Below are 21,517 nucleotides of genomic sequence, written 5' to 3' on the forward strand. Positions count from 1 at the left end.
AATCTTTACTATACACAACTGATCAGGAGTTGGACAGGGGGGCATAAATTGCTACCGACACGGTCATCCAACCGGCTTGATTGAAACAAGTGGTATATTTGGCTGATAGAACCTTTCAACTGATCTCAGAATATAACATTATATTCTGCCATAGGCCCAATTTGTAGGAGCCCAATTTGATTTGGGAGTGCTGTAACGACTTGCCCGGAAAATATAACAAAAGTTTTCGCGTTCAACATGTTAATGTGCATATCATATAGGGATGCATCAGTTATTACATCGCATTCCAATAACATACACTCATTTGCCGTGTTAATACCCTTCCATATTGGTTAAAATTATTGAGGAAGTCGTTACAATAATAATGATGATAATCACATTAGTTTAACCATTGAAAAAGACATTGCAATTTTTCTTTCAGTAGGTGCCCGAAATTATCAGCATATTGCCCGAATTTTCACAAAAATATTTGGTTGGGGGGCATCAACCCCCCCCCCCCCCCCGCCTCCTACGCCTATGCTAGTTGCTTTCAGTTTCACATATAGTTTAATCAAAACCAATCAGCTTGCACACATACTTCCTAATATGTAAATTTTAAAGTAACCACTGACAAAGTCTGTCAATTGTTAAGAGATGTTTGTTTTTTTCAAACTTTCAGAAACACTGAGTCCTGTCTTCATTCAACCTGTTATTTCTCTTATGTACACGATAAGCAGATCATTCACATGACACTACTGATGAAGCTACCCGTCTTCGATTATTCAAAACTCTGAGAATTACGTCTGTTGATACCTTGTTTTATTGACTGAGAAGGGTCGTTATTTGGACCTTTCCATCCATAGAACCTGTCAGGCACATTCCTGTGTTCACCGATGTCGACCAATCCACGCTGACAACTGGAGTACGGTGACCCAGAATAGTCAACATCTGATCCAGGTCACCGCTTTTACTCAACTGTGAAAAACAAAGGAAAAGAAGTAAATATGGAAGCTTTAATGAAAAAGTGAAGAAAAAAAACCAAGAACATAACAGGACAAGACATTGCAAGACAGGACAGGAGAGGACAGGACAAGACATGAAAGAACAATACTAACAATGGAAAGCACAAAAGCAATTAAATTAAATCAGTTACTTTAAGCCGGCTTCATGTTTGCATGCAATCAAAAGAAGGCATGTTTTGTTGTCTGAAGGAACAGATTTCCTCGAGGAATTGTGAAATTCATCTATTGTGAAAGCTATTACCACATTTTATCAAAACGGTTTGCCTTGTAATTGTATTTTGCCTGGTGGGAGTTCTCACGTTGCAAAGGGCAAAAAGAAAAACAAACAGAAAACAGACAAAAACTTGGGTGCAGTGACCACTTTACCTTGTAGATAATGCCACCGTACGGGGCACACGTCAGTATGTACTGGCCGCTGCTGTCAAAGGCGAAAAGTCTCCCTCTCGGGGACTGTTGCTGACTGTAGCCGCCGTACCCTGACAACACAAATGGTCCTGTGGCGCCATTGTGAATGGAAAAGTCTACCTGTTGGCCAGGGTTCACCAGCGCCCACTTACAAAACTGTGTTGAGAAAAACAAGATTTACCTGAGGCTATGAACAGTTTCTTCTTCTATTATAGTTTACAAATTTATCAACACAAAAACGAAAATATGTGATCATATTTCATAGATCATTTTACCCAACATTTAATACAGAAATGCAGCATTTTCATTGATTCTAAGATTCTTTCCAGATATTAAAGGCCATTAGTTCCCCCACCCCTCTCCCCCCCCCCCCCCCAAATATAACACAAAGCCAAAATAATGATCAATAACAATGATATTTCTACAGTGCATTTTATCTTCCCTGAGACTTGTTATGAATTGTCAATTAAATTTAAACATGACAATAATTTTGGAGGGTTAGAGGAGGGGGGCAGAGGGAGGGGGGTGGGAAGGGAGGAGGTGAGCATTACCTTTCCATCAGCACCCATACTAAACACAGAAGTCTCATCAGGACTGAAGTTGACGGCATGTACCGGACCCTTGTGAGACTTCCAACTCAAGATGCAGTTACAGGAGTTGACATCTGTGAAAAGAAATGGATGTAGCAGATAATAATAGGAATGGATGGATATGGTACTACTCTGGCTTGAAGAGATGGGGGATTGGGGGGGGGGCAATACAGCCCTAGTGCAAACTAGGGGACTCAAGGAAATATGGGATAAAAAATAATGTACTCGCATTTTCATAACGTACTAAAGGAAAAATGAAGTCATCGAAAAAGGTGACAATCATTGCCTCTGAGGTCCACCCCTGCCTCTTGATGTCCAACCTCTTGACGTCCAACCCTGCCTCTTGAAGCCCTTGCCTCTTCTGTTCAGCAGATCTGTGCTTGGTTAAACTTGTCTTCTATACAATTACCTTTGTCAATATGGGCTGAGTTGTTAAGAATATTATCTTATTTCCACCACAGAAATGCATTACAGATGGTGGCAACACAATTACTGACAAATCTTAGTAACACCTACTATACAGTAGGTGACATCTATGCTTACCAAATAAACGAAGGGTACCATCGGCAGCACCGCTTATCATCATATTACCATTGTGGTTGAAAGCCATGCTGTTTATGCATGTGTCAATATCGGAAACTATGAAATCTCCCTGGAGAAGAAACAAAACATAAATAGGTTAATGCTGAATGTTAGACAGTATATAACTGTTAGAAGTATCGCTAAGAAAATGCGGCGCTACATATGATAGACAAATTTTACGATTATGAATTTGAAATTTTGAATTTGAAACTTAATATTTGATTCACAGCAGAAAAAGAGCTTTATGGAAGCAATGTGACATGATCTAATATCTGAGCAAAGGACAATAATTTAATACTACCTAGTTCTGCTCCAGGTGACATATTGTCATTTATTGTAGTTTGGGTATTACATTTAACCAATGAAAATAAAATCTAGAACATGATATCTGGAAGAGAGTGAGAGATAGAGAGAGGAAGGAGGGGGAGGGGGAAGGGGAGGGGGAGGGGGAGTGGAGAACTCCAAAGAAAAAAATCACCAGCAGGAGAAAGTGGTGATGTAGCAACTTATAATTTTCAAAAGCTAGACTTCACTAGAAAAAGTTTGTTGCTAATAAAAGACTAATATTTACTCCCATACTTGAGATAACATTTTTACAGGATTTTAACATTGAAACTTAAACACAAATAACCAATAGTTCCATGCAGAGTTTTGCATGAACGGAGAGAAATTGATAGAAATAAAGCAATTTAACGCAGGTATTACCTTTGGTTTCATGACCTTGATATCCCAAAGTAGTAGACGGCTCTTTGATCTGTCTTGATTGACCCCAGACTTTTCTTGATTCGTTTGAGAAGTGGCAAAAACATCTCCGCCAGGATTGCAGGCAAGGGATACAATCCTTCTCGAAGAATTAAAAATAATTATATTTGATTGAATCCCAAACTAAAGCTTCTTCGAGAACAGAAATATCATGAAATGAACAGGTGGGTTTTGTTTTCAATTTAATTCATAACTGCAAATGAACATTTAAGAGTGAAATAATAACCAAGTTGAAAGTTCCATCACAGGATCATGAGAAGAGCATAAAATGGTCACCCAAACAGGTTGACAAAGTAAACTTTTGCCATAACATTAAATTCCACCAATAGGCCGAATAAATTCTTTCAATATCTTCCCCTTCCCCTTCCCCATCCTCACCCCCCCACCCAAATTTGTTTTTAAAATTTGTTTGGATAAAAAATTTACAAAAAGCATTTTTAGCTCATGATGACATGATTCGCTCTGCTTTTGCCAGATGCATTCTCACTATACACACCGATGTCGAAAAACTGTTGCCAGATGCATTCTCACTATACACACCGATGTCGAAAAACTGTTGCCAGATGCATTCTCACTATACACACCGATGTCGAAAAACTGTTGCCAGATGCATTCTCACTATACACACCGATGTCGAAAACCTGTTGCCAGATGCATTCTCACTATACACACCGATGTCGAAAAACCTGTTGCCAGATGCATTCTCACTATACACACCGATGTCGAAAACCTGTTGCCAGATGCATTCTCACTATACACACCGATGTCGAAAACCTGTTGCCAGATGCATTCTCACTATACACACCGATGTCGAAAACCTGTTGCCAGATGCATTCTCACTATACACACCGATGTCGAAAACCTGTTGCCAGATGCATTCTCACTATACACACCGATGTCGAAAAACTGTTGCCAGATGCATTCTCACTATACACACCGATGTCGAAAAACTGTTGCCAGATGCATTCTCACTATACACACCGATGTTGAATAATTCCTTTATTTTTGCCATAGATACATGCCACAAAGGATGTGATTTTGACCAAAAGATTGAGCAATTTTCCAGCAATTTGGTTACTAAGCAATCATCTTCAGTCACGGAAATATCACTTAAAGGATCCTTCAGGTGACTCACTTTGGGCAAGAGGGATCAACATTGACATCACTCATCAGCTTCTTCTGCTCTGTGTCGTAGACTTTTAAAGTTCCCTCCGAGCTGCCAAGTAAAAGCTGCAAGAAAAAAAAACAATGTAGGACAAGAAGAGGATGGTTAATTTACAGAGAGAAAATAAGGAATGTCTTCATAGAAGTAGCTTAAAACAAAACCAAAGTGTTTTCATCGGAGGTGGACAAATTAAAGGTGAATGGTTTTATATTACAGGGACATCTCTGGCAGCCTGAAATCTAAAGAGAAGATTTTGGAAGAATTTGGATGCCGTTCACATATCTTGAAAGAAATGCTCATGGTATTGCTGGCCCATGGTTACAAATCAGATGTTTGTGATGATTAGTTTGATTTTTAATCTCTTGATGACATTTCTCAACGGATGAATTTCTGATCTTCCTACCGTAACATCTTACAAACTGTACTCCATATTATTATTGAGTCCAACTTGAAGCATTCATACAGTACAGTGTGAAGCAGATTAGGATATCAACAATACCTTGAAGTTTAGATTGAGAAAGGATATCACCCAAAATATAGCCAAATTTAGTTTCAAATAATGGAGGTATGGCCTAGATGTGACACTGACAAAGATATTGAGCCTTAATGCTATTTCTGTAACTGTAGTAACCTGAGGCAACTTAGTACTCATCTGGCCAGTTGGGAGAAAACTGGAGCTAAAAGTGATACCGTAGTAGAAAAAGGTTTCTTGAGCACTCTCATATCAAATCTTGGGAGGGGGTAGTGTGTAGGGGAAAGGGGGAGGGGCAGGATATTGAACTCATTAACATCATCTACACATTAGCCATCAACCATAAAAATCAATCCTTGAAGGACTGACTTTTCATATTACGAGAAAGATTAGTTGAACAGGAATGATGAATCTAGCTGGTCGTCTTGCAGAAATATTAAAATGAAAGTCTTACCATTCTTGGTTGTTTAGGAACCCACTCCATAGATAGCAATGGAGCCTTGAACATGACTGTTGCAATTGTCCTGGGCATCGGTGTAAAAGACCAAATCCTGTTAAGGTAAATTAAAAAAGAAAAAAATACAAAATATTACAGTTGTGAGAAAAATGATTTGCACAGATACAAGCATACCATTTTCACATGATGTTAGTGTGTAGAAAGTAACTACTTCTATTTATTCTAAATTAAACGACCATACTGAAAATGGTCAGGCGTAAAGCATACTGTACGATGTGAGCTGGGTTTGGAGGGTAGGGTAGGTCTGTTCTTGTGGTACGGCATGTACTATGGATCAATGTATCGTCAGTTTTCAACTGCCATTTGTTCTCACTCTACAGAAGTTCACTGATAAGCTACTGAAACTTTTATCAAAGAAAGCATATGTCTTCATTGATTTTAGCTTGAAAGTTACCAATGTCTTCTTATGTAAATCATAAATCATACAGAATAGAACGGCCAACTCATTATCATAGACTTTTCCATTTTTTTGGGGGGGGGGGGAGGAGGGTGATATTCTAAATGTTTTACAATGTACAAAGTTCAGTAAAAGTAAATACTGTACGTTAATTTGGTTTAAACGAAACTGCTAACGAGAAAAGCAAACCGACAAGAGAGGGTTTATTTTACTTGACGACTCCATCGATGTCCATGGTTGCCACGGAGGTAGCAGACGGCGAGAACTTGCAATGGGTGATGGAGGAATGATGCTCTGTGTATTCATCAGAACTGAGAACAATAAAGGGTGACATCACTGAAAATAAATCAGAGAGAAACAAGAAGAGGAACAAATAAATGAATAAATAAATAAATAAATATATAAATGTAGATGAAAACCTATACTTTAATGTGACTATTAACATGGATTAAGAATATTGCATTGAAGTTTGCATTACATTCTTAGCTTTTTGAGCACCTTTTTATGGTAAGTTGATGTTGATAAATGCTTTGGTGTCATATTAAAACGTCATTTTAAACGTTATTCATTAGCTTACATAGTTACTTTTCATTTCAGATATTTGGCATAATGTTAAAAAATGTTGCAACTTTTCCAATTTGCTATTTGCATGTGATTAAGATTTTAGAAACAACAACTATCTGGGGAGATGAAATGTGAAGAACTCATCACCTTTAACTTAATGACATAAACTGCAATCTTACTATGGGTATTACTTGGTACGTTTATAGGATTGTTGACCGAATGCAGAAAACAGCTTTAAATATATCATATGTTTTTCTTGAATGCCATTTGAGGAATCAAACCCCTAGCTCTTGCTCGGAACTTGGATTAACCCTGCCCCCCCTCCCAATTCCCTTCACTTTGAGTGCTATTTAATATGCTAAATGTATGTCAATTGTCTCAAAGTTTGTTGTATGTTATCGGCAAACCAAACTCAAGTATTATGATTCATTATCCAAACAAAATATTCAGTTATAATAGTGGAAGAGCTTTGCCCCACAAGGTTACACAATGGTCAACTAGGACAAGACTCTGTAGTAAATTCTTTCACACTTCATTGGAGCATTGTTCTCCAGAGACGATTGGCTGACCTCACAGTCTCCTCGCTGGTAAGGAATCTGATGATCAGAACCTCCAGTAAACTACTTCTTTGCAGCTTCAAGACATTTCAGCACATAAAGAGGTAACAGTGACAGCCTTTTAACCTGGAATCAGATTACTTGTGCTGTTACTAAAGTTAACATTACCTTGGAGTGGTCCCGATCCTTTTCTAGTTTGATTGTCTACCCAGACTGGGGGCGCTGTTGATCCTTCACTCTCTGGCTGTAACTGCCACTGAGTGGTGTCTGTTAATCCGATAGAGCTGTCCTGCACTGTCCTGGCAACTGGCATCTTTGTCGCTTTGGGTGGCATGACCGTTGACTTTTGAAACAACTCCTTCCGCTGAGCTTCATAATTTTTATTTACGGTCTGCCTCGGCTGTAACAAAGAAAAGAAGGCAGAAGATTGAAACCTTCTTTTGATATTAAATAAAAGGGAACAATAACAACACTATGGTTTGTTTTTGGAAGTATTGATGTCACAGAAGCTGTTTAAATATATGCCCTTGAGAAAGTCTGTTATTTTTCAGCAGCATTTAGCCCTAGAGCTGTTATTTTTTTTTTTTTATCAGTTGTACCTAGCTTTGTCTACTTTGCATATAAGAGACATGACGGATGCTATTTTCATTATTATAAACTGAGGGTATTCTTACAGCTGGGTGCACCTTTTTTTGAGCAAAAGTTAGCACTCACCATTGCCCTAGTATCTAAACTTAAGTGATCTGATGGAATGTGGAATATGATTTAAATGAAAAAGGACAAGCTATTTTAATTTAACAGGCAACATATACCACCTACATAAACAGTATTAATAACACAAACCAAAGTGTTGTATGTATATATTGCACTTTTCCACTTCACAAAGCTGTAAATGATTTCTTACCCGATCACATTCACGCCCTCACCCCCCCCCCCCCCCCGAACAAACCTGACCAATAACAGTTATCCTAGAGTTTAGCGATATTCTGATATCCTGAAATTGAGCGATATTTTTAGGCTGAATGTAACCACATTCTCTTACAAGGCTTGAAATGGCTTACTTTCTGCAGCCTTTGATGACTTCTTTACTATTAACAGTGCCATACATAGTCACCGCACTAGAAGTGCCGGTCAAGCACACCACAACTTATGTAATACAATATTCGGTACGTTAAGTTTAAAGAATCGTGCTATGAGGACATGGAATTCTCTAACTGCTACTATTAAATCTAAACCATCTAAAGTAACATTTAGAAAAACACTAAAAAAGAAGAAATTTCTTAGTATTGATACATCCTTTATACTGTATGTTATGAATTATTCCTTATTAAGACATTAAATATTTTTTCATTTATGTATATATGTATTTTTTTTTTTTTCTCTCTTGGGAGTCCTTTACCTTGTTAAGCCTGAACTGGCTTTATAGAGGACTTCCCTTCACATGTATATATTTATTACCTGTTGAAAATCAAATAAATCAAATCAAAATCAAAATCAAAGTGCTTGTGTTCACTAATTAGAAAGTCACTATTCAAAGAATATACCCTGTTACACATTTTACCTGGCTGGTTATAGCAGGAGCTGTCGTGGTGTTTGTTTGCATTACAGATGGTGGATCTATTTTTTTCCCTGAAGTATCCTTCGGTTTCGATGACGAAGCATCACCGCCTTTCCTAGGTCCGAGTATGGTATTTAAAATTCTCTTGTCGCTGGATTTTGTGTTCGGGACGAACCCTACGCTCTTCGACAGATTATTGCCAGGGGTGTTCTTCGCATTCTTCTCTGCATGGCTTGCTGGTTGCTTCCTTTGAGCCAGAGGCGATCGCCTGATTGCACCTCTGGACAATATCGGTTTTGTACCAAAATCTCGTACTTGATAACCCCTTAAAACAATGAGAAAGATCATTAAGAATTTATAAAGTAATACTGTAACCATAGTTCTCTAATTTTGTGTCACTGTCTGTTTAGGTGTGCGTACTGGTATTGTGATTTATTTTGTATGCATGTTACTTTAAACTTTCCATTTAACCGTCAAAGGACAGCTATCTAGTTGGAGATTCCAATAGTTGTAAAACCATCGTAGGGATAATTTTTAAACCGTCTCTGTGATACCACGGTCGTATCTAGAAAGGTCTTTGCAACAAGTGTTGACGGTTCATATTTAACATCCGATCCCACTTCTAGGATAAGTGCTGATTCTAACCATCTGATCAATCCCCTCCTACTCCTACCCCCTGCCCCTCCCTACCAGCATCTGACCATATTCTCAAGTGCTGATACCATCTTGTTAAGTCATCACTGCAGTGCAGTATGCAACGATAAAACATTTCTCTTTTCACGACCACTGAAGAAATAGAAATAAATTCTGGCCTTTGCTCAATTCACAAACCAAACATGTAAAGCAAATCAACCAAAGAATTTCAAACTAATATTTAACTGTTCAGAAATAACTTTGAAGAGGTCAGGACAGTGCAAGGTCATTCAAGCAATGTGGTGGGTATTCTCAACTGTGAACCAAGATGCATTCTAACTTGGACACTCTCTCTTGCATGGGTTCTCAATTCTATTTTCTATCAGAGCCAGAGAGAAACACTGGCTGGGGTCCATTTGGCAAAGAGACACAAATCGCTGCATACTCTACATACTGTATATATTAGTAATGTGCAGTGTAGGCTGGTAGGGTACTCAAGCCTAACGTCTTAAGAACCCGGTTGTAGGATTACAGCAAGATTGTGGGTGATATGTGTACTATTTACCCTGCAACGGAAGCAAAGTCGTCTGGGATTTCAGTAGTGGAAAGAGGAAGAGGGATGAGTGAATCCACTTCATCAGAGGTCTTTGGCTTCTCATACCCTGCAAGCTATAGGATAAATGATATAGAAAACAAAGAGCAAATTCAAATAATCTAATAAGCTTCCTCAATTTATAATCTCAACCTTTCATTCATACTGTATACATCAAGGTTTGTCCGCAACTTTACACTGGGTGTCTTCTGACCATAAAACAACAGATCTAAGTCCTCCATCCCCCACCCCCCACCCTACCCCACCCGCCCCCCCCCCATAGAACAGATTAATAGATTTCATAACCATGTACTTATTAATGCCTTTGTTCAGTTCTCTGCATGATCTTGTTTCTTCTATTTATATGCATTATTTGTCTTGAAACTACAGTATTTACAAGTTCCTTTGCACCTCATTACAAAATAAACCGGGGATGATATTTAGTTAAGAGAATTCTACAAATGCTTTGAAAAGACAACAACTGTTCAACTAGTGTAACACTGGACATCATTATTACATCTCTATGAAGTCTCAACCCCCCTCCTCACCCACCTCTTTCAATGCTTCCCCCCCCCCCCCATTATTTTCTAAATCAAATTAAAGCACTTCTATTTCGATGAATCATCTTTAAAGCACATTAAATACATAATTTGATAATCCCGCACCCTACCTGATCAAGCAGTCTACGGTTTTCTTCAACGAGACTCTTCATATGCATTTGCTCGGCATCAAAATTCAGCAACGTTGGCAGAGGTGGATCATATATATTAAAGACAAATTCATATTCAGCAAGAAAGTCAATAGAAGATATTACTACAATGTATTGTCACTAGACTTCTGTCTTTAAATATTAAATATTTAAACAATGATCAAACGATACACAAGAAAGGAGCTTAAAATTATATTCTAACAAACCTCTGTACCAATAATTAAAACATTTTTTCAAAATTTCCTCAAATAATTTACAAAAGCAACTGATTGATAACATGAATTCAGATTTTTATTGCCTCGTTCAGCTTTATATTGTAAAACCAACTTCCCTACACTTCTAATTAAAAAAACAGCACTAGTTAAAGTCTTGTCATGGTTGGGGGAGGGGAGAGGGGAGGGGAGAGGAGGGGGATGCCAGTTTGTGCAATGTGTGATGTTGCTGACTTGCCTAGATTCATAAACTTGATTAACTTCTTTACTTGTTCTGCTTCTCTTCATGAAAGTAAGAAGACTTTTAAAACTAATATTAAAAAAAACCACATATATAAAAATATAAAATATAAGTATTGCATGAGGGAATATAATAAAATTCAGACATCAGTGTTTCTATCATGAAATTTCAAGAATAGTTTAAGACTAGTGTATCACATACTCAAGGGACAATAACTCAATGCTCGGATACCGGACAAAAACTTGGCAGCAGTGGGCATTTTGGGGTGATTTTTGTTCACCATCTGGCTTCTCATTTATACAGTTTAATATCATGAGGATGATGATAGTCTCTCCTCCCATATGATATCAGACTGTTATCGACAAAAATATAAAAAAATGACAAATGAGTACGATGATATTTCGCTATCTGATCGATGAGATGTCAGTAAAAGGATATGCATACTCTGAAAGATGACACTGAGGAAATTCTGCAGGGAAAACAGCAATGTATCCTGCCACTGCTTGCTAAAGTAGGTTTCAAATGTCTGGTTCTGCTCTGGATTCTTCATAAATGGTAGAGCTGAATTAGGAAATAAATAAAATAGGTCACACTACAGGATTAAGAGGCAGTTGTGCTTGGAACATGAAGAATGAGTAACAGAAATTGATTTGGTCTTTTCGAGTCTCTTTGTATAATTTCCCTGTAAAGTTTCTTTATTCTGATTTACTCATATCTAAAACTGAGCTATCAGCTCTTAAGATAAACTGCCTCAGCACCAACTGATGTAAAATTCCCCAAAAAATTCATGTGTTACTCTTGAATATATAGCAAAGTGGTGAGCAGCTTCTTTTGACAGAAATTTCAAGAATTTTGTGTAAAACTATAAATGCCACTGAGGAACAATCTGGGAAGTTGAAAACTGATTGCAGTGTAAATGAACATGAATCCCTAGTGTACACATGCATGGTGGTCCATCAAAGCAAAGTCCCTTCACCCCCCCTCCCCCATCCCCACCCTCACAGCAGCTCTGTGGATTCCACTCAACATAGAGATACAGCGTAATGGTACAACAGACTGCCAACAGCTATAATAGTCACATATGTCATATTGCGACTACATCTGAGCCAATAGGAGTAAACTGCCTCTGGTTCTTGTATGTCTGACTGGAAAGTTAGGACAGGGTCCTGCACCTGCAGGCAAATAAATTTCCAGGCTACAGGAATCCTGTTAGTGTCAATATCCTTGTACAGCACCAAACTAATCATCTTTTTCACCTCTTCATCTCCATAGTCAATTCCTATGGCAACTGTCACATGACACTGTCACATGACAGACAAACAAGATACTGAGGCGATGACGAACGAATAACAATTATTGATTGTCAGTCTACAACTTCCTAACTCTTCACAAGTTACAGTACTTCTGTAGCTGGAAGTTTTCAAGTTATACAGTCCTGTACTTGATATTCTGTACTATTTTTCTACTCACAGAACCATTCCTTCCATTCTGCTTGGGTTTGAATCTCATAACACATCTTGTCGAAGAATTCGGATACTTTTTCTGTACGACCAGACTGTACTGCATTGATCACATACAACCTGCAGTAAAGAAAAACAAGAGACCAGAAAGAAAATGAAAGTTTAACCTGCCAGACAAGAAATAGTGAGTTTTGTCCTTTGAAGTGGTCAAGGAGCAGCAATCACTCATCTTGACCAGAGCTATACGAGGGATCTGACGTGAAACTGGAAAGCTTTCCTTTTCATCAAATATGGGACATTCTTGCCAAGGAAAAAAATGATTAGAGATAACTACTGATATATCACCAAAACTGGATCATGACTTACCTTAACAAGCTGACCTCAATTCTTCTGACATTTGTATAATGGGAATGCTCAAGATGGCAAAAGATTCTTCTTTCCAAATGTTTCCATAAGGATCTAAGTCCGATCAAGTCATACATTTGAATATACTGTAATATTTGTTCCTTGATTTTGTCAGCCTGAGGAAAATGGAAATGAGAGTAAGTGTTTCGAAGAATAGTACAAGTCACAAACAACACTTCAAACAAGAGTCACAGTTGGATTACCAACATTCAATGACATGGCAGTTTGTCTTCATGTATTGTACACGCTAATGTAATATTGCCATACAATTTCTGGCTTCTAAGAACACCTAAATGAGCTCTACGGGTGCCCAGTTCAGCTTGACACTTCCACTAATTAATTATGAAATGGACACTTTGGAATTTTTTTCAGAAAACTGGGGGGATGTGGGGTCCCCCTGCTGTGGGGATGTGTACAAATGCACGTCCGTGCTACCGTAAAGACAAAGCATTGGTGGGCTTGGTTTGCAAAAGATGTAAATGACTACAGGTAAACATTTAAATGATGTCACAAATAGTAGAAGTTTAAAGTAATTATAAATGATGTGGAGGTTAGTCTCCATTATTTGTCAGTTCTAATGTAAAAGAATCCATGAGATGTTTCCTGTTTCAGGTACCACCATGTAAATTACCCATCCAACAGAAGAGTACCACATCATCTGGAGGTAAAGACACTCCATTCATCATCAGTGAAGAACAGGCATGGGCAACAAAGTTGTTTCCAAACCATTGAAAAAAAAGGAGAATTAAACCCCATTTCATAAACCAGAAATACCAAATCCATGAAAGACTTGGCTCAACAGCACTGCACAGCAGCAAACTTTGAAAAGACAAAGAGAATCCGGTCCCTGGTAGGGTATGAAAGCAAAAACCTAATAAATGGTTGTTATGGTGGACCGTTCTAAACACTACAGCACACCATCATACAGTACAGTAACTAGTTTATCAGATAACATATCAGCTCATGACATAGTAGTTTAGGTCAGATAATGATTGTCCCTCAGAAAAATTTAATTACTTACCCTGAAAGATCTATCTTTGTCATTCTTGAGATCAGTTTCAAACGCTTTGAATGTGTTGGTCATTCCTCGAAACAGGAGATAGTCCTTGACCATTTCGTCCATCCTCTCCACGGACTCCACCATGGTTGGGACTTCCTGTTATCAGCTGACCTATAAATTCCACTTCACAAAATGACAAGAGAGGAATTTTTGTTGAATATGAAAGTGGAAAGTTGTCAAGTGGTGCAGCTAATCTGTCACTGATCACATGATATAACTCCTCTTTTTTTTTTGTATATATGGAGGAGGGTGGAATACAAATGATTGTTGAACTCTGTAGTCACATCTGTCTTCCAGTGATGGCTGTTCCATGAAGTGGACTCTGTACTAACTGTACTTCTAAGGCTTCCTGTCTATGAAAGAATAAAGTACAAACTGCTCACCCTCAATACAAAGCCATCCATGGTTTTGCCCCAAATTATATTTCCAATTTACTCACCTTACAAATTCCAACTCACTCACTCAGATCTAACAGTGCTATTCTCCTGTAGCCACCAAAAATTAAAACCAAGAAGTACGGCGGTCGTTCCTTTCAATTTTCGGCCCTCAAACTCTGGAACAAACTACCCACCCACATTAGGAATGCCCCTACTATAGACAAATTTAAAGGCATCTTAAACACTCACTCATTCACAAGCTACCCTCTTTGGACCTTTTAATGTTTTTGATCCTTTCGTGTATCTTGAAGTTTTTGTTCTAAAATGCTGTATTTTTTTACTCATTCTGCTTCTTGTGAAGCACATTCAGACCATTGTTATAATGCGCTTTATAAATTATTATTACTTTATGATTATTATTACTCCACAGCTGTATAAGATACAGAAACAGGAGGGTTTATGCATTAGTACTACTTCTTTTACTTTGATACAGTAATAGAGTATAAACCATCCACATACACAGTTACAGTTCTGCATATTTCCTTAGTAACAAAGCTTAAATTAAGGAGAGTTTAAAGGCTTTGAAGACTCGCCCCAAACCGCGTGCGGCCATCTGAAAAAGTTAACTTTCCGTTGCTTGCAAGTGACGTTTTGTTCGTGTCGCTACAAAATGCACAGTAATGAAACGTGATACCTTGTTATCTTAGCTGGGCCTGAGATGTCCATCGCTGTATCGTTTGTTCACTGTGCTGTGGGTATGACCGCAGCTGTAGGCTATTTACTGACTGTACACTAGTGTCTAATTACCGACGGTATCAAGCTGTGTGTGTATTTCTGGGATCGATGGTGGTGTCTAACACTTCTGTTACACCTCATTCGAAACTAGGTCAGATTACTGGCATTAGACGTTTCTTTTTGTGCGAGTCTTCACACCCTTTAATGTTGTGGTTTACTATGTTGGTTGACACATTTTTGAACACCAATCAAGGCTATGATAGCGGTTTGAAATACATAGAGTTCTACTGTAAATGCCATGTAGTGATCACTCAGTCAAAATGTCAGTGAATCTTTAAGAAATGGACATACCCTTGTAGCGAAAAACAAATATACAGCTCAGTTAATTTACAGCAAGTTTTAAGTGGGTTAAAATTGCACCTGTACAGTAGCAGGTGGCTAACTGATGGTCCGACACCTAAACAAATTTGCATGTTGTCAATGTCACTAATATAAGCCAAGGTAAAGTTAAGTTGTGATCAAAATGATGTGCTACACTTCAAATTCTTGGTCGTGGTCTTGGTGTGGTACTGCACAAATCGCCCCTGATGTGGCTGTTGACGTGCAGTCCTTCGCGTTTTGCTAATTCAACCTCTGACTCTGAGGATCCATACCGTGACAGCTCCCCCCCCCGCCAAACCACCACCCCCTAATAAATCAAATTTTTAGGCTACACAAAATGAGTCAACTTTGTAAGGCGTATGTGTCTTTTTGGATTCCAACTTCGCGAAGCATTCTATCTTAGGTTACATGTTGCATGAAACAATTTCTTCGCAGAACTGGTATGTACGTAAAATTTAAATTCAAAGAATGAGCTCTTTCTCTGTTTCTTTCCAAATCTGCTTAGTGGACTCATAAACCAACGAAGGACCAGGTGACTAATACTTGAGCAATACAACTTTTTAATATCGCAATAGTTAATACATACCATATAACTTCGTTCTACCTTCCGACTTTAACTCAGGGTCTTGTTATGAACTTTGAGATTCCGACTAGGCGTATGACTTCGATTGCAAAATTGCTTGACTGCGTAGCCCAACTCAGTGTTATACAATACCTCACGGAAGAAACGAAAGTAGAGTAAGCCGCGCAGTGTAGGAAGTGGCAAGATATTCCATTGGTTTTCAATGAGATACACATACGGAAAAAGACAGATGAAAAATTACACTGTTAATTGAGAATCAAATCTCAATGTCTTGTTTCAAGCCTTCGATGTAGTTTGAGCATAAACTATTTCTATATCAGATAAAAAAAAACTTACTCCAGGAGGTCGATCATAAAATGTGATTCTCTGGTGTTAACTGTTTGTAATAATAATTGTGTATTCCATCATAGTGGATATAATCATTTGTAGCACATTTTGAGAAACAAAGACTTTGTTCAAAATTATATCATGATGATATCTCTTTGCCAGTGGCGTCGCCAAGGGGGACCAGCGGGGCACGTGCCCCCCTGGAAAACCCAGTGCCCCCCCCCCCGAGTGCCCCCATCTGAGATTTGGGTTGGTAAAAAAATATATATATGTTATATTCAACTCCCATCATCTGAGTTGGTTTTTCATAAGGACAAAAAAGCACAGTAATTCGTATTTTCTTCAAATGAGCTGCGAAAAAATGAAAAAGTTTATCCTTGAACGTCGGGTATCGAAGTCGTGACCTGCGCCATCACAACAGGTGTCGATATTTACATTGAATGTGTAAGTGCTCACGCCATACCAGCGGATATACACGTCCGCGTCGCGAGCTACATGACTGTGAGAAGGGAGGGTACTGCAATATGTTGCCTTGGTCTGAGGTTGACAGGTTAGGAGCTGACGAAATGTGAGAATGTGAGGGTCCGCAGGCACCATACTTGCCTATATTTGTGGACCCATATATTAACCCTGTTGTGTAGGGGGTGCAGAGGTCATTTGAGGTTAGATGCTTGTAGGAACAAATGGCGAATGTTCACACCTGCATACTGAGCCATACTCGATATGTGATCAAACTTTGGATTGCATGGTGAGATCCCTGATAGGAGCCAATAACGATGCTGGAACCTGTTACATCTTAACAGATAATGGGCGGAAACGAGAAAGACAAGAAAGGAGTCGGGGGTCATGCACACATTAATTCAACAAATGTAGGTTCTATTGATATAGGGTTAGGCATAACATCGACAGCATGTGGTTCATATCCTCTGCAAAATTCTGCCCCTTGTTAAAATCATTACCTCAAAAATAGCAATTTCTGGAGATATCTTCAGATCGAATTTAGCATCAAATGTGGCAGCATTTTGCATCTAGCCCATCCTCCGTATGCGAAAATTTTCCAAAGGGGAGGGGGCAGTGGCGGCACGGGGGGGGGGCTTGGGGGCTCAGCCCCCAATGAAAAAGTTGAGGGGGCAAATGCATGGTAAGCCCCCCCCCCCCAATATTTACCAAGGCTCCGAAACGTGCATCTGCCCATTTTTCAATGCATACTTGTCGATCTGTCCGATGCACACGTAGTCTATATAGGTGTAATAATTTTAGTAAATGCTGGGGGACCCTCGGCCCGTCCCCTGGCTATAAACCACATTGTCACCCCAACCGCGTCTTCACGCCCCGTGAAAAGTGGAAGCAGTGAGTGTGAGTACCGGTAAGCGCAACACAACTTCGTCTTAGGCCAATGGCTTGCTTCATTTCAGCCAGTTCTCCAACATCCCCTTACTACACTCAAAAACGTCTTTGCGAGTACACTACGAGTAATAGCTAGCTACTCTCTTAAAACACCATCGAATATACAAATTACAATGTTTTTACAGACTTTTACGTGCAATCTGAGAAATTGCAGACTTGAGACCCATATTTTAGGGCTAGGTATTCGCAGCATAAAACACTCGGGAAGTGCCGTTTCCGGCCATCTGGGCGTTTGAAAAACCCAAAAATTTCTTGTACGCTCCCCGCCAACCGATGGTGGCGCTCCGCTTAGATAGTCTCTACACATTAGCCCCCCCCCCAATAATTTTCCCGTTCTGCCGCGCCTGGAGGGGGCACCCCTCCCCTTAGACCCCTCCCCCAGGACGGCGATCCGTATCCACCTAAGTGCCCCCCCCCCATCAAATGCTGATGCCCCCCTGTGCCCCCCCAGACTGAAAAGTCTGGTGACGCCACTGCTCTTTGCCAGATACATTCTTAAGTTTTACCAGATTTATAAACTTGTAGGTCAACTATGCAAATTGCTATCAGGATGCAAATTCCCTATAAAGACGTAGAAAATATCCATCAATATTCAGCCGCCGAAATTTCATCTGTTTAAAAGCACCGAGTTTTCTCATATAATGCACGGGAGACAATTATTCTTCGCAGGTGATTCATAAATATTCAAAAATCCCAACATATTCACGCCAGTTATGTTTTCTTGAAATTATAACTTAGCCTCATTCTAGGTTAGTCAAATTAATTTGTGATATTTTCGAACAGAAATGACACAAAATACAGTAGGCCTACATGTAGATACGTAACATCCACAGAGGTCAATAGAAAACAGAAATACTGTTATCAAAGCTAGAGATCATATGAGACCAAAAAAAGCCTCAGAAATACACGAAAGACAAATACAAAATATAAGACAAGAAGAGAAACCCTGACAGACAAAATAACTAAAATGAGAGGTAAAGTAAAGAAAGGAGTAGGTAGAGATGAGCGAAGAATCGGCATTATAGACTAAAATAGAGTTAGGTCAAGTTAAGTAGGCTGTGTACACCCTAATATAACGCTGATCCCATACAACCCGGGATGTTTTGCGTGGTTGAAGTAAAGCGCTTACTTGCAGTTTTAATAAATGTGTACTTGCGCCCTCTTATTGTAAACGCGTCTTATTTACTTCCCTCACACCGAAATGAAAATAATGAGAATAAAAAATAATAATAAAAAATCATCAGAACTGATTGCAACTTTTACTTCGTTAAGAAGTAAGGCAAAATGCATTGAAACTATGGAAAGTTACCTTTTAATTGGAAGTCATGGCAATAATTTTATTTGAGATAGGCTATCCATTGTTTTTTCGTTGTTATTGTGAAATTTCCTTAGATTACGGCAAGTTAGAACTATCTGCCTAATATCACGAAATATTAATTGATAATAGTAACTGCAAAATGACGTAAAAAAACCTATGTTCAAAGTTATCTTGATATATTCAGTTGTTTTAACAATGTCTGATTTACGACAATTTAAATTACCTCGCAAAGCGCCCGTCTGTGTGTGACGTCCTAAGATTCAAACCTTGTATTTGCAGTTTTCGACGTTAGCTTACAAAATATTTCAATCACGAAACATTGAAATGAAGACGGTTCTGAGCGGATTGGCTGAGTGCTGGCTCAGATATGGGCGTGATGGTTTCTTTCATAAATTAAGCAAGTCCTTTGTACATAGCCCCCCCCCCCACACCTCCTCCCCGTGTAACGATTAGCATATAACATATATAGTGTAGTAACATATATTCTTCTTCTTCTGGTTTTTTATTCTCTTTGATGAATGCTCAGATACATTTTCGTTTAAACTTGTGTCCTGGTTTTCGTATGTTCATCCATCTTCAAGGAGTTAGGAGAAGTTCATTGTAACCCTTTGAAGTACGCCACTGACCTTGGCAGATGGCTCCAGGTATAGTTTCTCTTTGAAGGGTTCAACCAAGTGGTTTGTACATGCAGTAAACCAAGTTGACAATTTATTCATATATTACACTCACATGTTCAAGAAAGAAAACTTCTTACAATGCCAAGGAGTAACCTCGCTGGTGATGACAGAAAACAGGTCATCGACTGTTTGTTGTCCTCGTTCTAAACCATAAATCCCGTCTTCTTTCGGATATGAAATATTAATCTGTTCCTTTGATCTGGAAGCCATGAACTTGAACTTAATTGTCTTCTACAGCTTAACGAACGAGTTATGCACGAGAAGTAAGTCGTAAATGGAAAATAACCTAGCTCCAAAATGAAGTCATATAAAATACATTGATTAAAAATCTTTCTTCGTATGACATTTAATCCTGATCGTAAAATTAAAACGGCTTAAAACCGGGTTTAAGCACGATCTTGTTCATCCGGATAGGATCTTCCTTCGAGTGCAATTAATTCTCTCTATTCTTTTTTTCTGCTTATTTCTAAGCGGTGAAACTTTCATCTATTTTTCTGTTCCAATGATGGAAAGCAAATCACGGATTTATCGATATAAGAAATCATAGCTAATGGCCTAGATTAACTCGAGCAAAGGCAATCGAGTGCATTTGCTTTGATGAGAAACCAGACACCGCCATTTTTCTTTCACTGGTTGCCAGGTGATGACGTAAGACATATTAAACGTTGCTACTGCGTCCAGGAGAAGAGAGAACGACACACAAAGAGAAATAAAACGAGGAACGGGGAATATGAACAAATTCAGATGTCAATCGAAACTTTAAAACTTTCCAGATTTGTTCTTAAAGGAACGAAAGCACATAAAATATTATTTCATATACGTTTATTGACAAAAGTATCATAGAGTACAACCTATTGAAATTTCTATTTTTGTGTAAATTCATCGTATTTATATTAAATTGGTATTTCGATATGTTCATATGATATATGTAAAATTCACATGATTGGCCGCTTTGGACAGTAGAAAAATCTGAAGTCTTGACGCTATTAATCGACGAAACTTGTTTATTTTTTATGTTACTGTGAAAGAGATCACAAGATTTATACCCTAAGGTCTTGATAATGAAATCTGCTGTAGTATCAAATAAACTAATAAGCTAGATCGACGGTTAAACGTCACCAAACTTCTCACTCGTGTGGTCAAGCTTTTCAATTTCAAATGATGCATGATCAAAAAGATTCCTCCAATCAGCGTGCATCAGTTGTAGAATTGGTTTAGATGAGCAGGTGGAAGAATATATAAGATATAAGAGAACATACACTAAACCACCGCTATCATTATCATCATCTTTGATTGGTTTGGGAAATTGAACCAGATCCCTCTCTTTCACTAATTCAGACAATGACACATTATTTTTACTCTTTATTGTTGACACTTCAACGTCATGTCAATTATCGCTAAATCGGTTAGGATATTTTTTTTTGACAAGATGCGGGAAAACTGGAAAATTAAAACTTGTAAAATATGACAATATGTCAAGGGTTTTTCTGTCTATTCGAAATGAACCCTCTGTTCAGCTACTTAAAGCAAATATGCGATATTTGTATTGTAACACACGCAATCGACGAATTCTTCAGAAAAAAAGGGGGTGGGGAGGGGGAGACAAAGCTCTTGAATGAATAACATGTATATACCAAAGGGATAATTGCAGCAGATTTTGCGATTGGTTGCCAAGTTACCTAACCTGCTTTTACTGGTATAACACCGGGTAAGATTACAATTATCTAAATGACGACAACATCTTAGCTATAAATTATTTAATAATAATAACAACAACAATAATAATAATATAGGGATTTATAATGCGCACATATCCGCCCCTGTGGGGTG

The 21,517-nt window shown here is 38.5% G+C and overlaps 1 protein-coding gene across 2 annotated transcripts; it reads right to left on the reverse strand.

Annotated features, from left to right (window-relative positions):
• Positions 1 to 476: 476 nt before the first annotated feature.
• On the reverse strand, positions 477 to 16,082 carry LOC139968075 (WD repeat-containing protein 91-like). Of its 2 annotated transcripts, none has more exons than XM_071972419.1 (17): positions 15,962 to 16,082; positions 13,844 to 14,032; positions 12,784 to 12,938; positions 12,428 to 12,537; positions 11,396 to 11,518; positions 10,466 to 10,548; positions 9,769 to 9,872; positions 8,574 to 8,895; positions 7,181 to 7,412; positions 6,104 to 6,227; positions 5,432 to 5,528; positions 4,476 to 4,570; positions 3,284 to 3,419; positions 2,540 to 2,648; positions 1,958 to 2,070; positions 1,368 to 1,562; positions 477 to 954 (listed from the first exon to the last, which is right to left on the reverse strand). In XM_071972419.1, exons 2-17 carry the CDS (start codon positions 13,964 to 13,966, stop codon positions 799 to 801), a joined length of 2,277 nt encoding a protein of 758 aa, XP_071828520.1. In that variant the 5' UTR covers positions 13,967 to 14,032; positions 15,962 to 16,082; the 3' UTR covers positions 477 to 798. The 2 variants fall into 2 exon arrangements, with proteins under 2 accessions (XP_071828520.1, XP_071828521.1); XM_071972420.1 differs by having other exon boundaries at positions 13,844 to 14,005; positions 15,962 to 16,074.
• Between the last annotated feature and the right edge of the window lie 5,435 nt (positions 16,083 to 21,517).

This window comes from Apostichopus japonicus, chromosome 5, assembly GCF_037975245.1.
Source record: "Apostichopus japonicus isolate 1M-3 chromosome 5, ASM3797524v1, whole genome shotgun sequence".
In the NCBI taxonomy this organism is placed as follows: Eukaryota; Metazoa; Echinodermata; class Holothuroidea; order Aspidochirotida; family Stichopodidae; genus Apostichopus; species Apostichopus japonicus.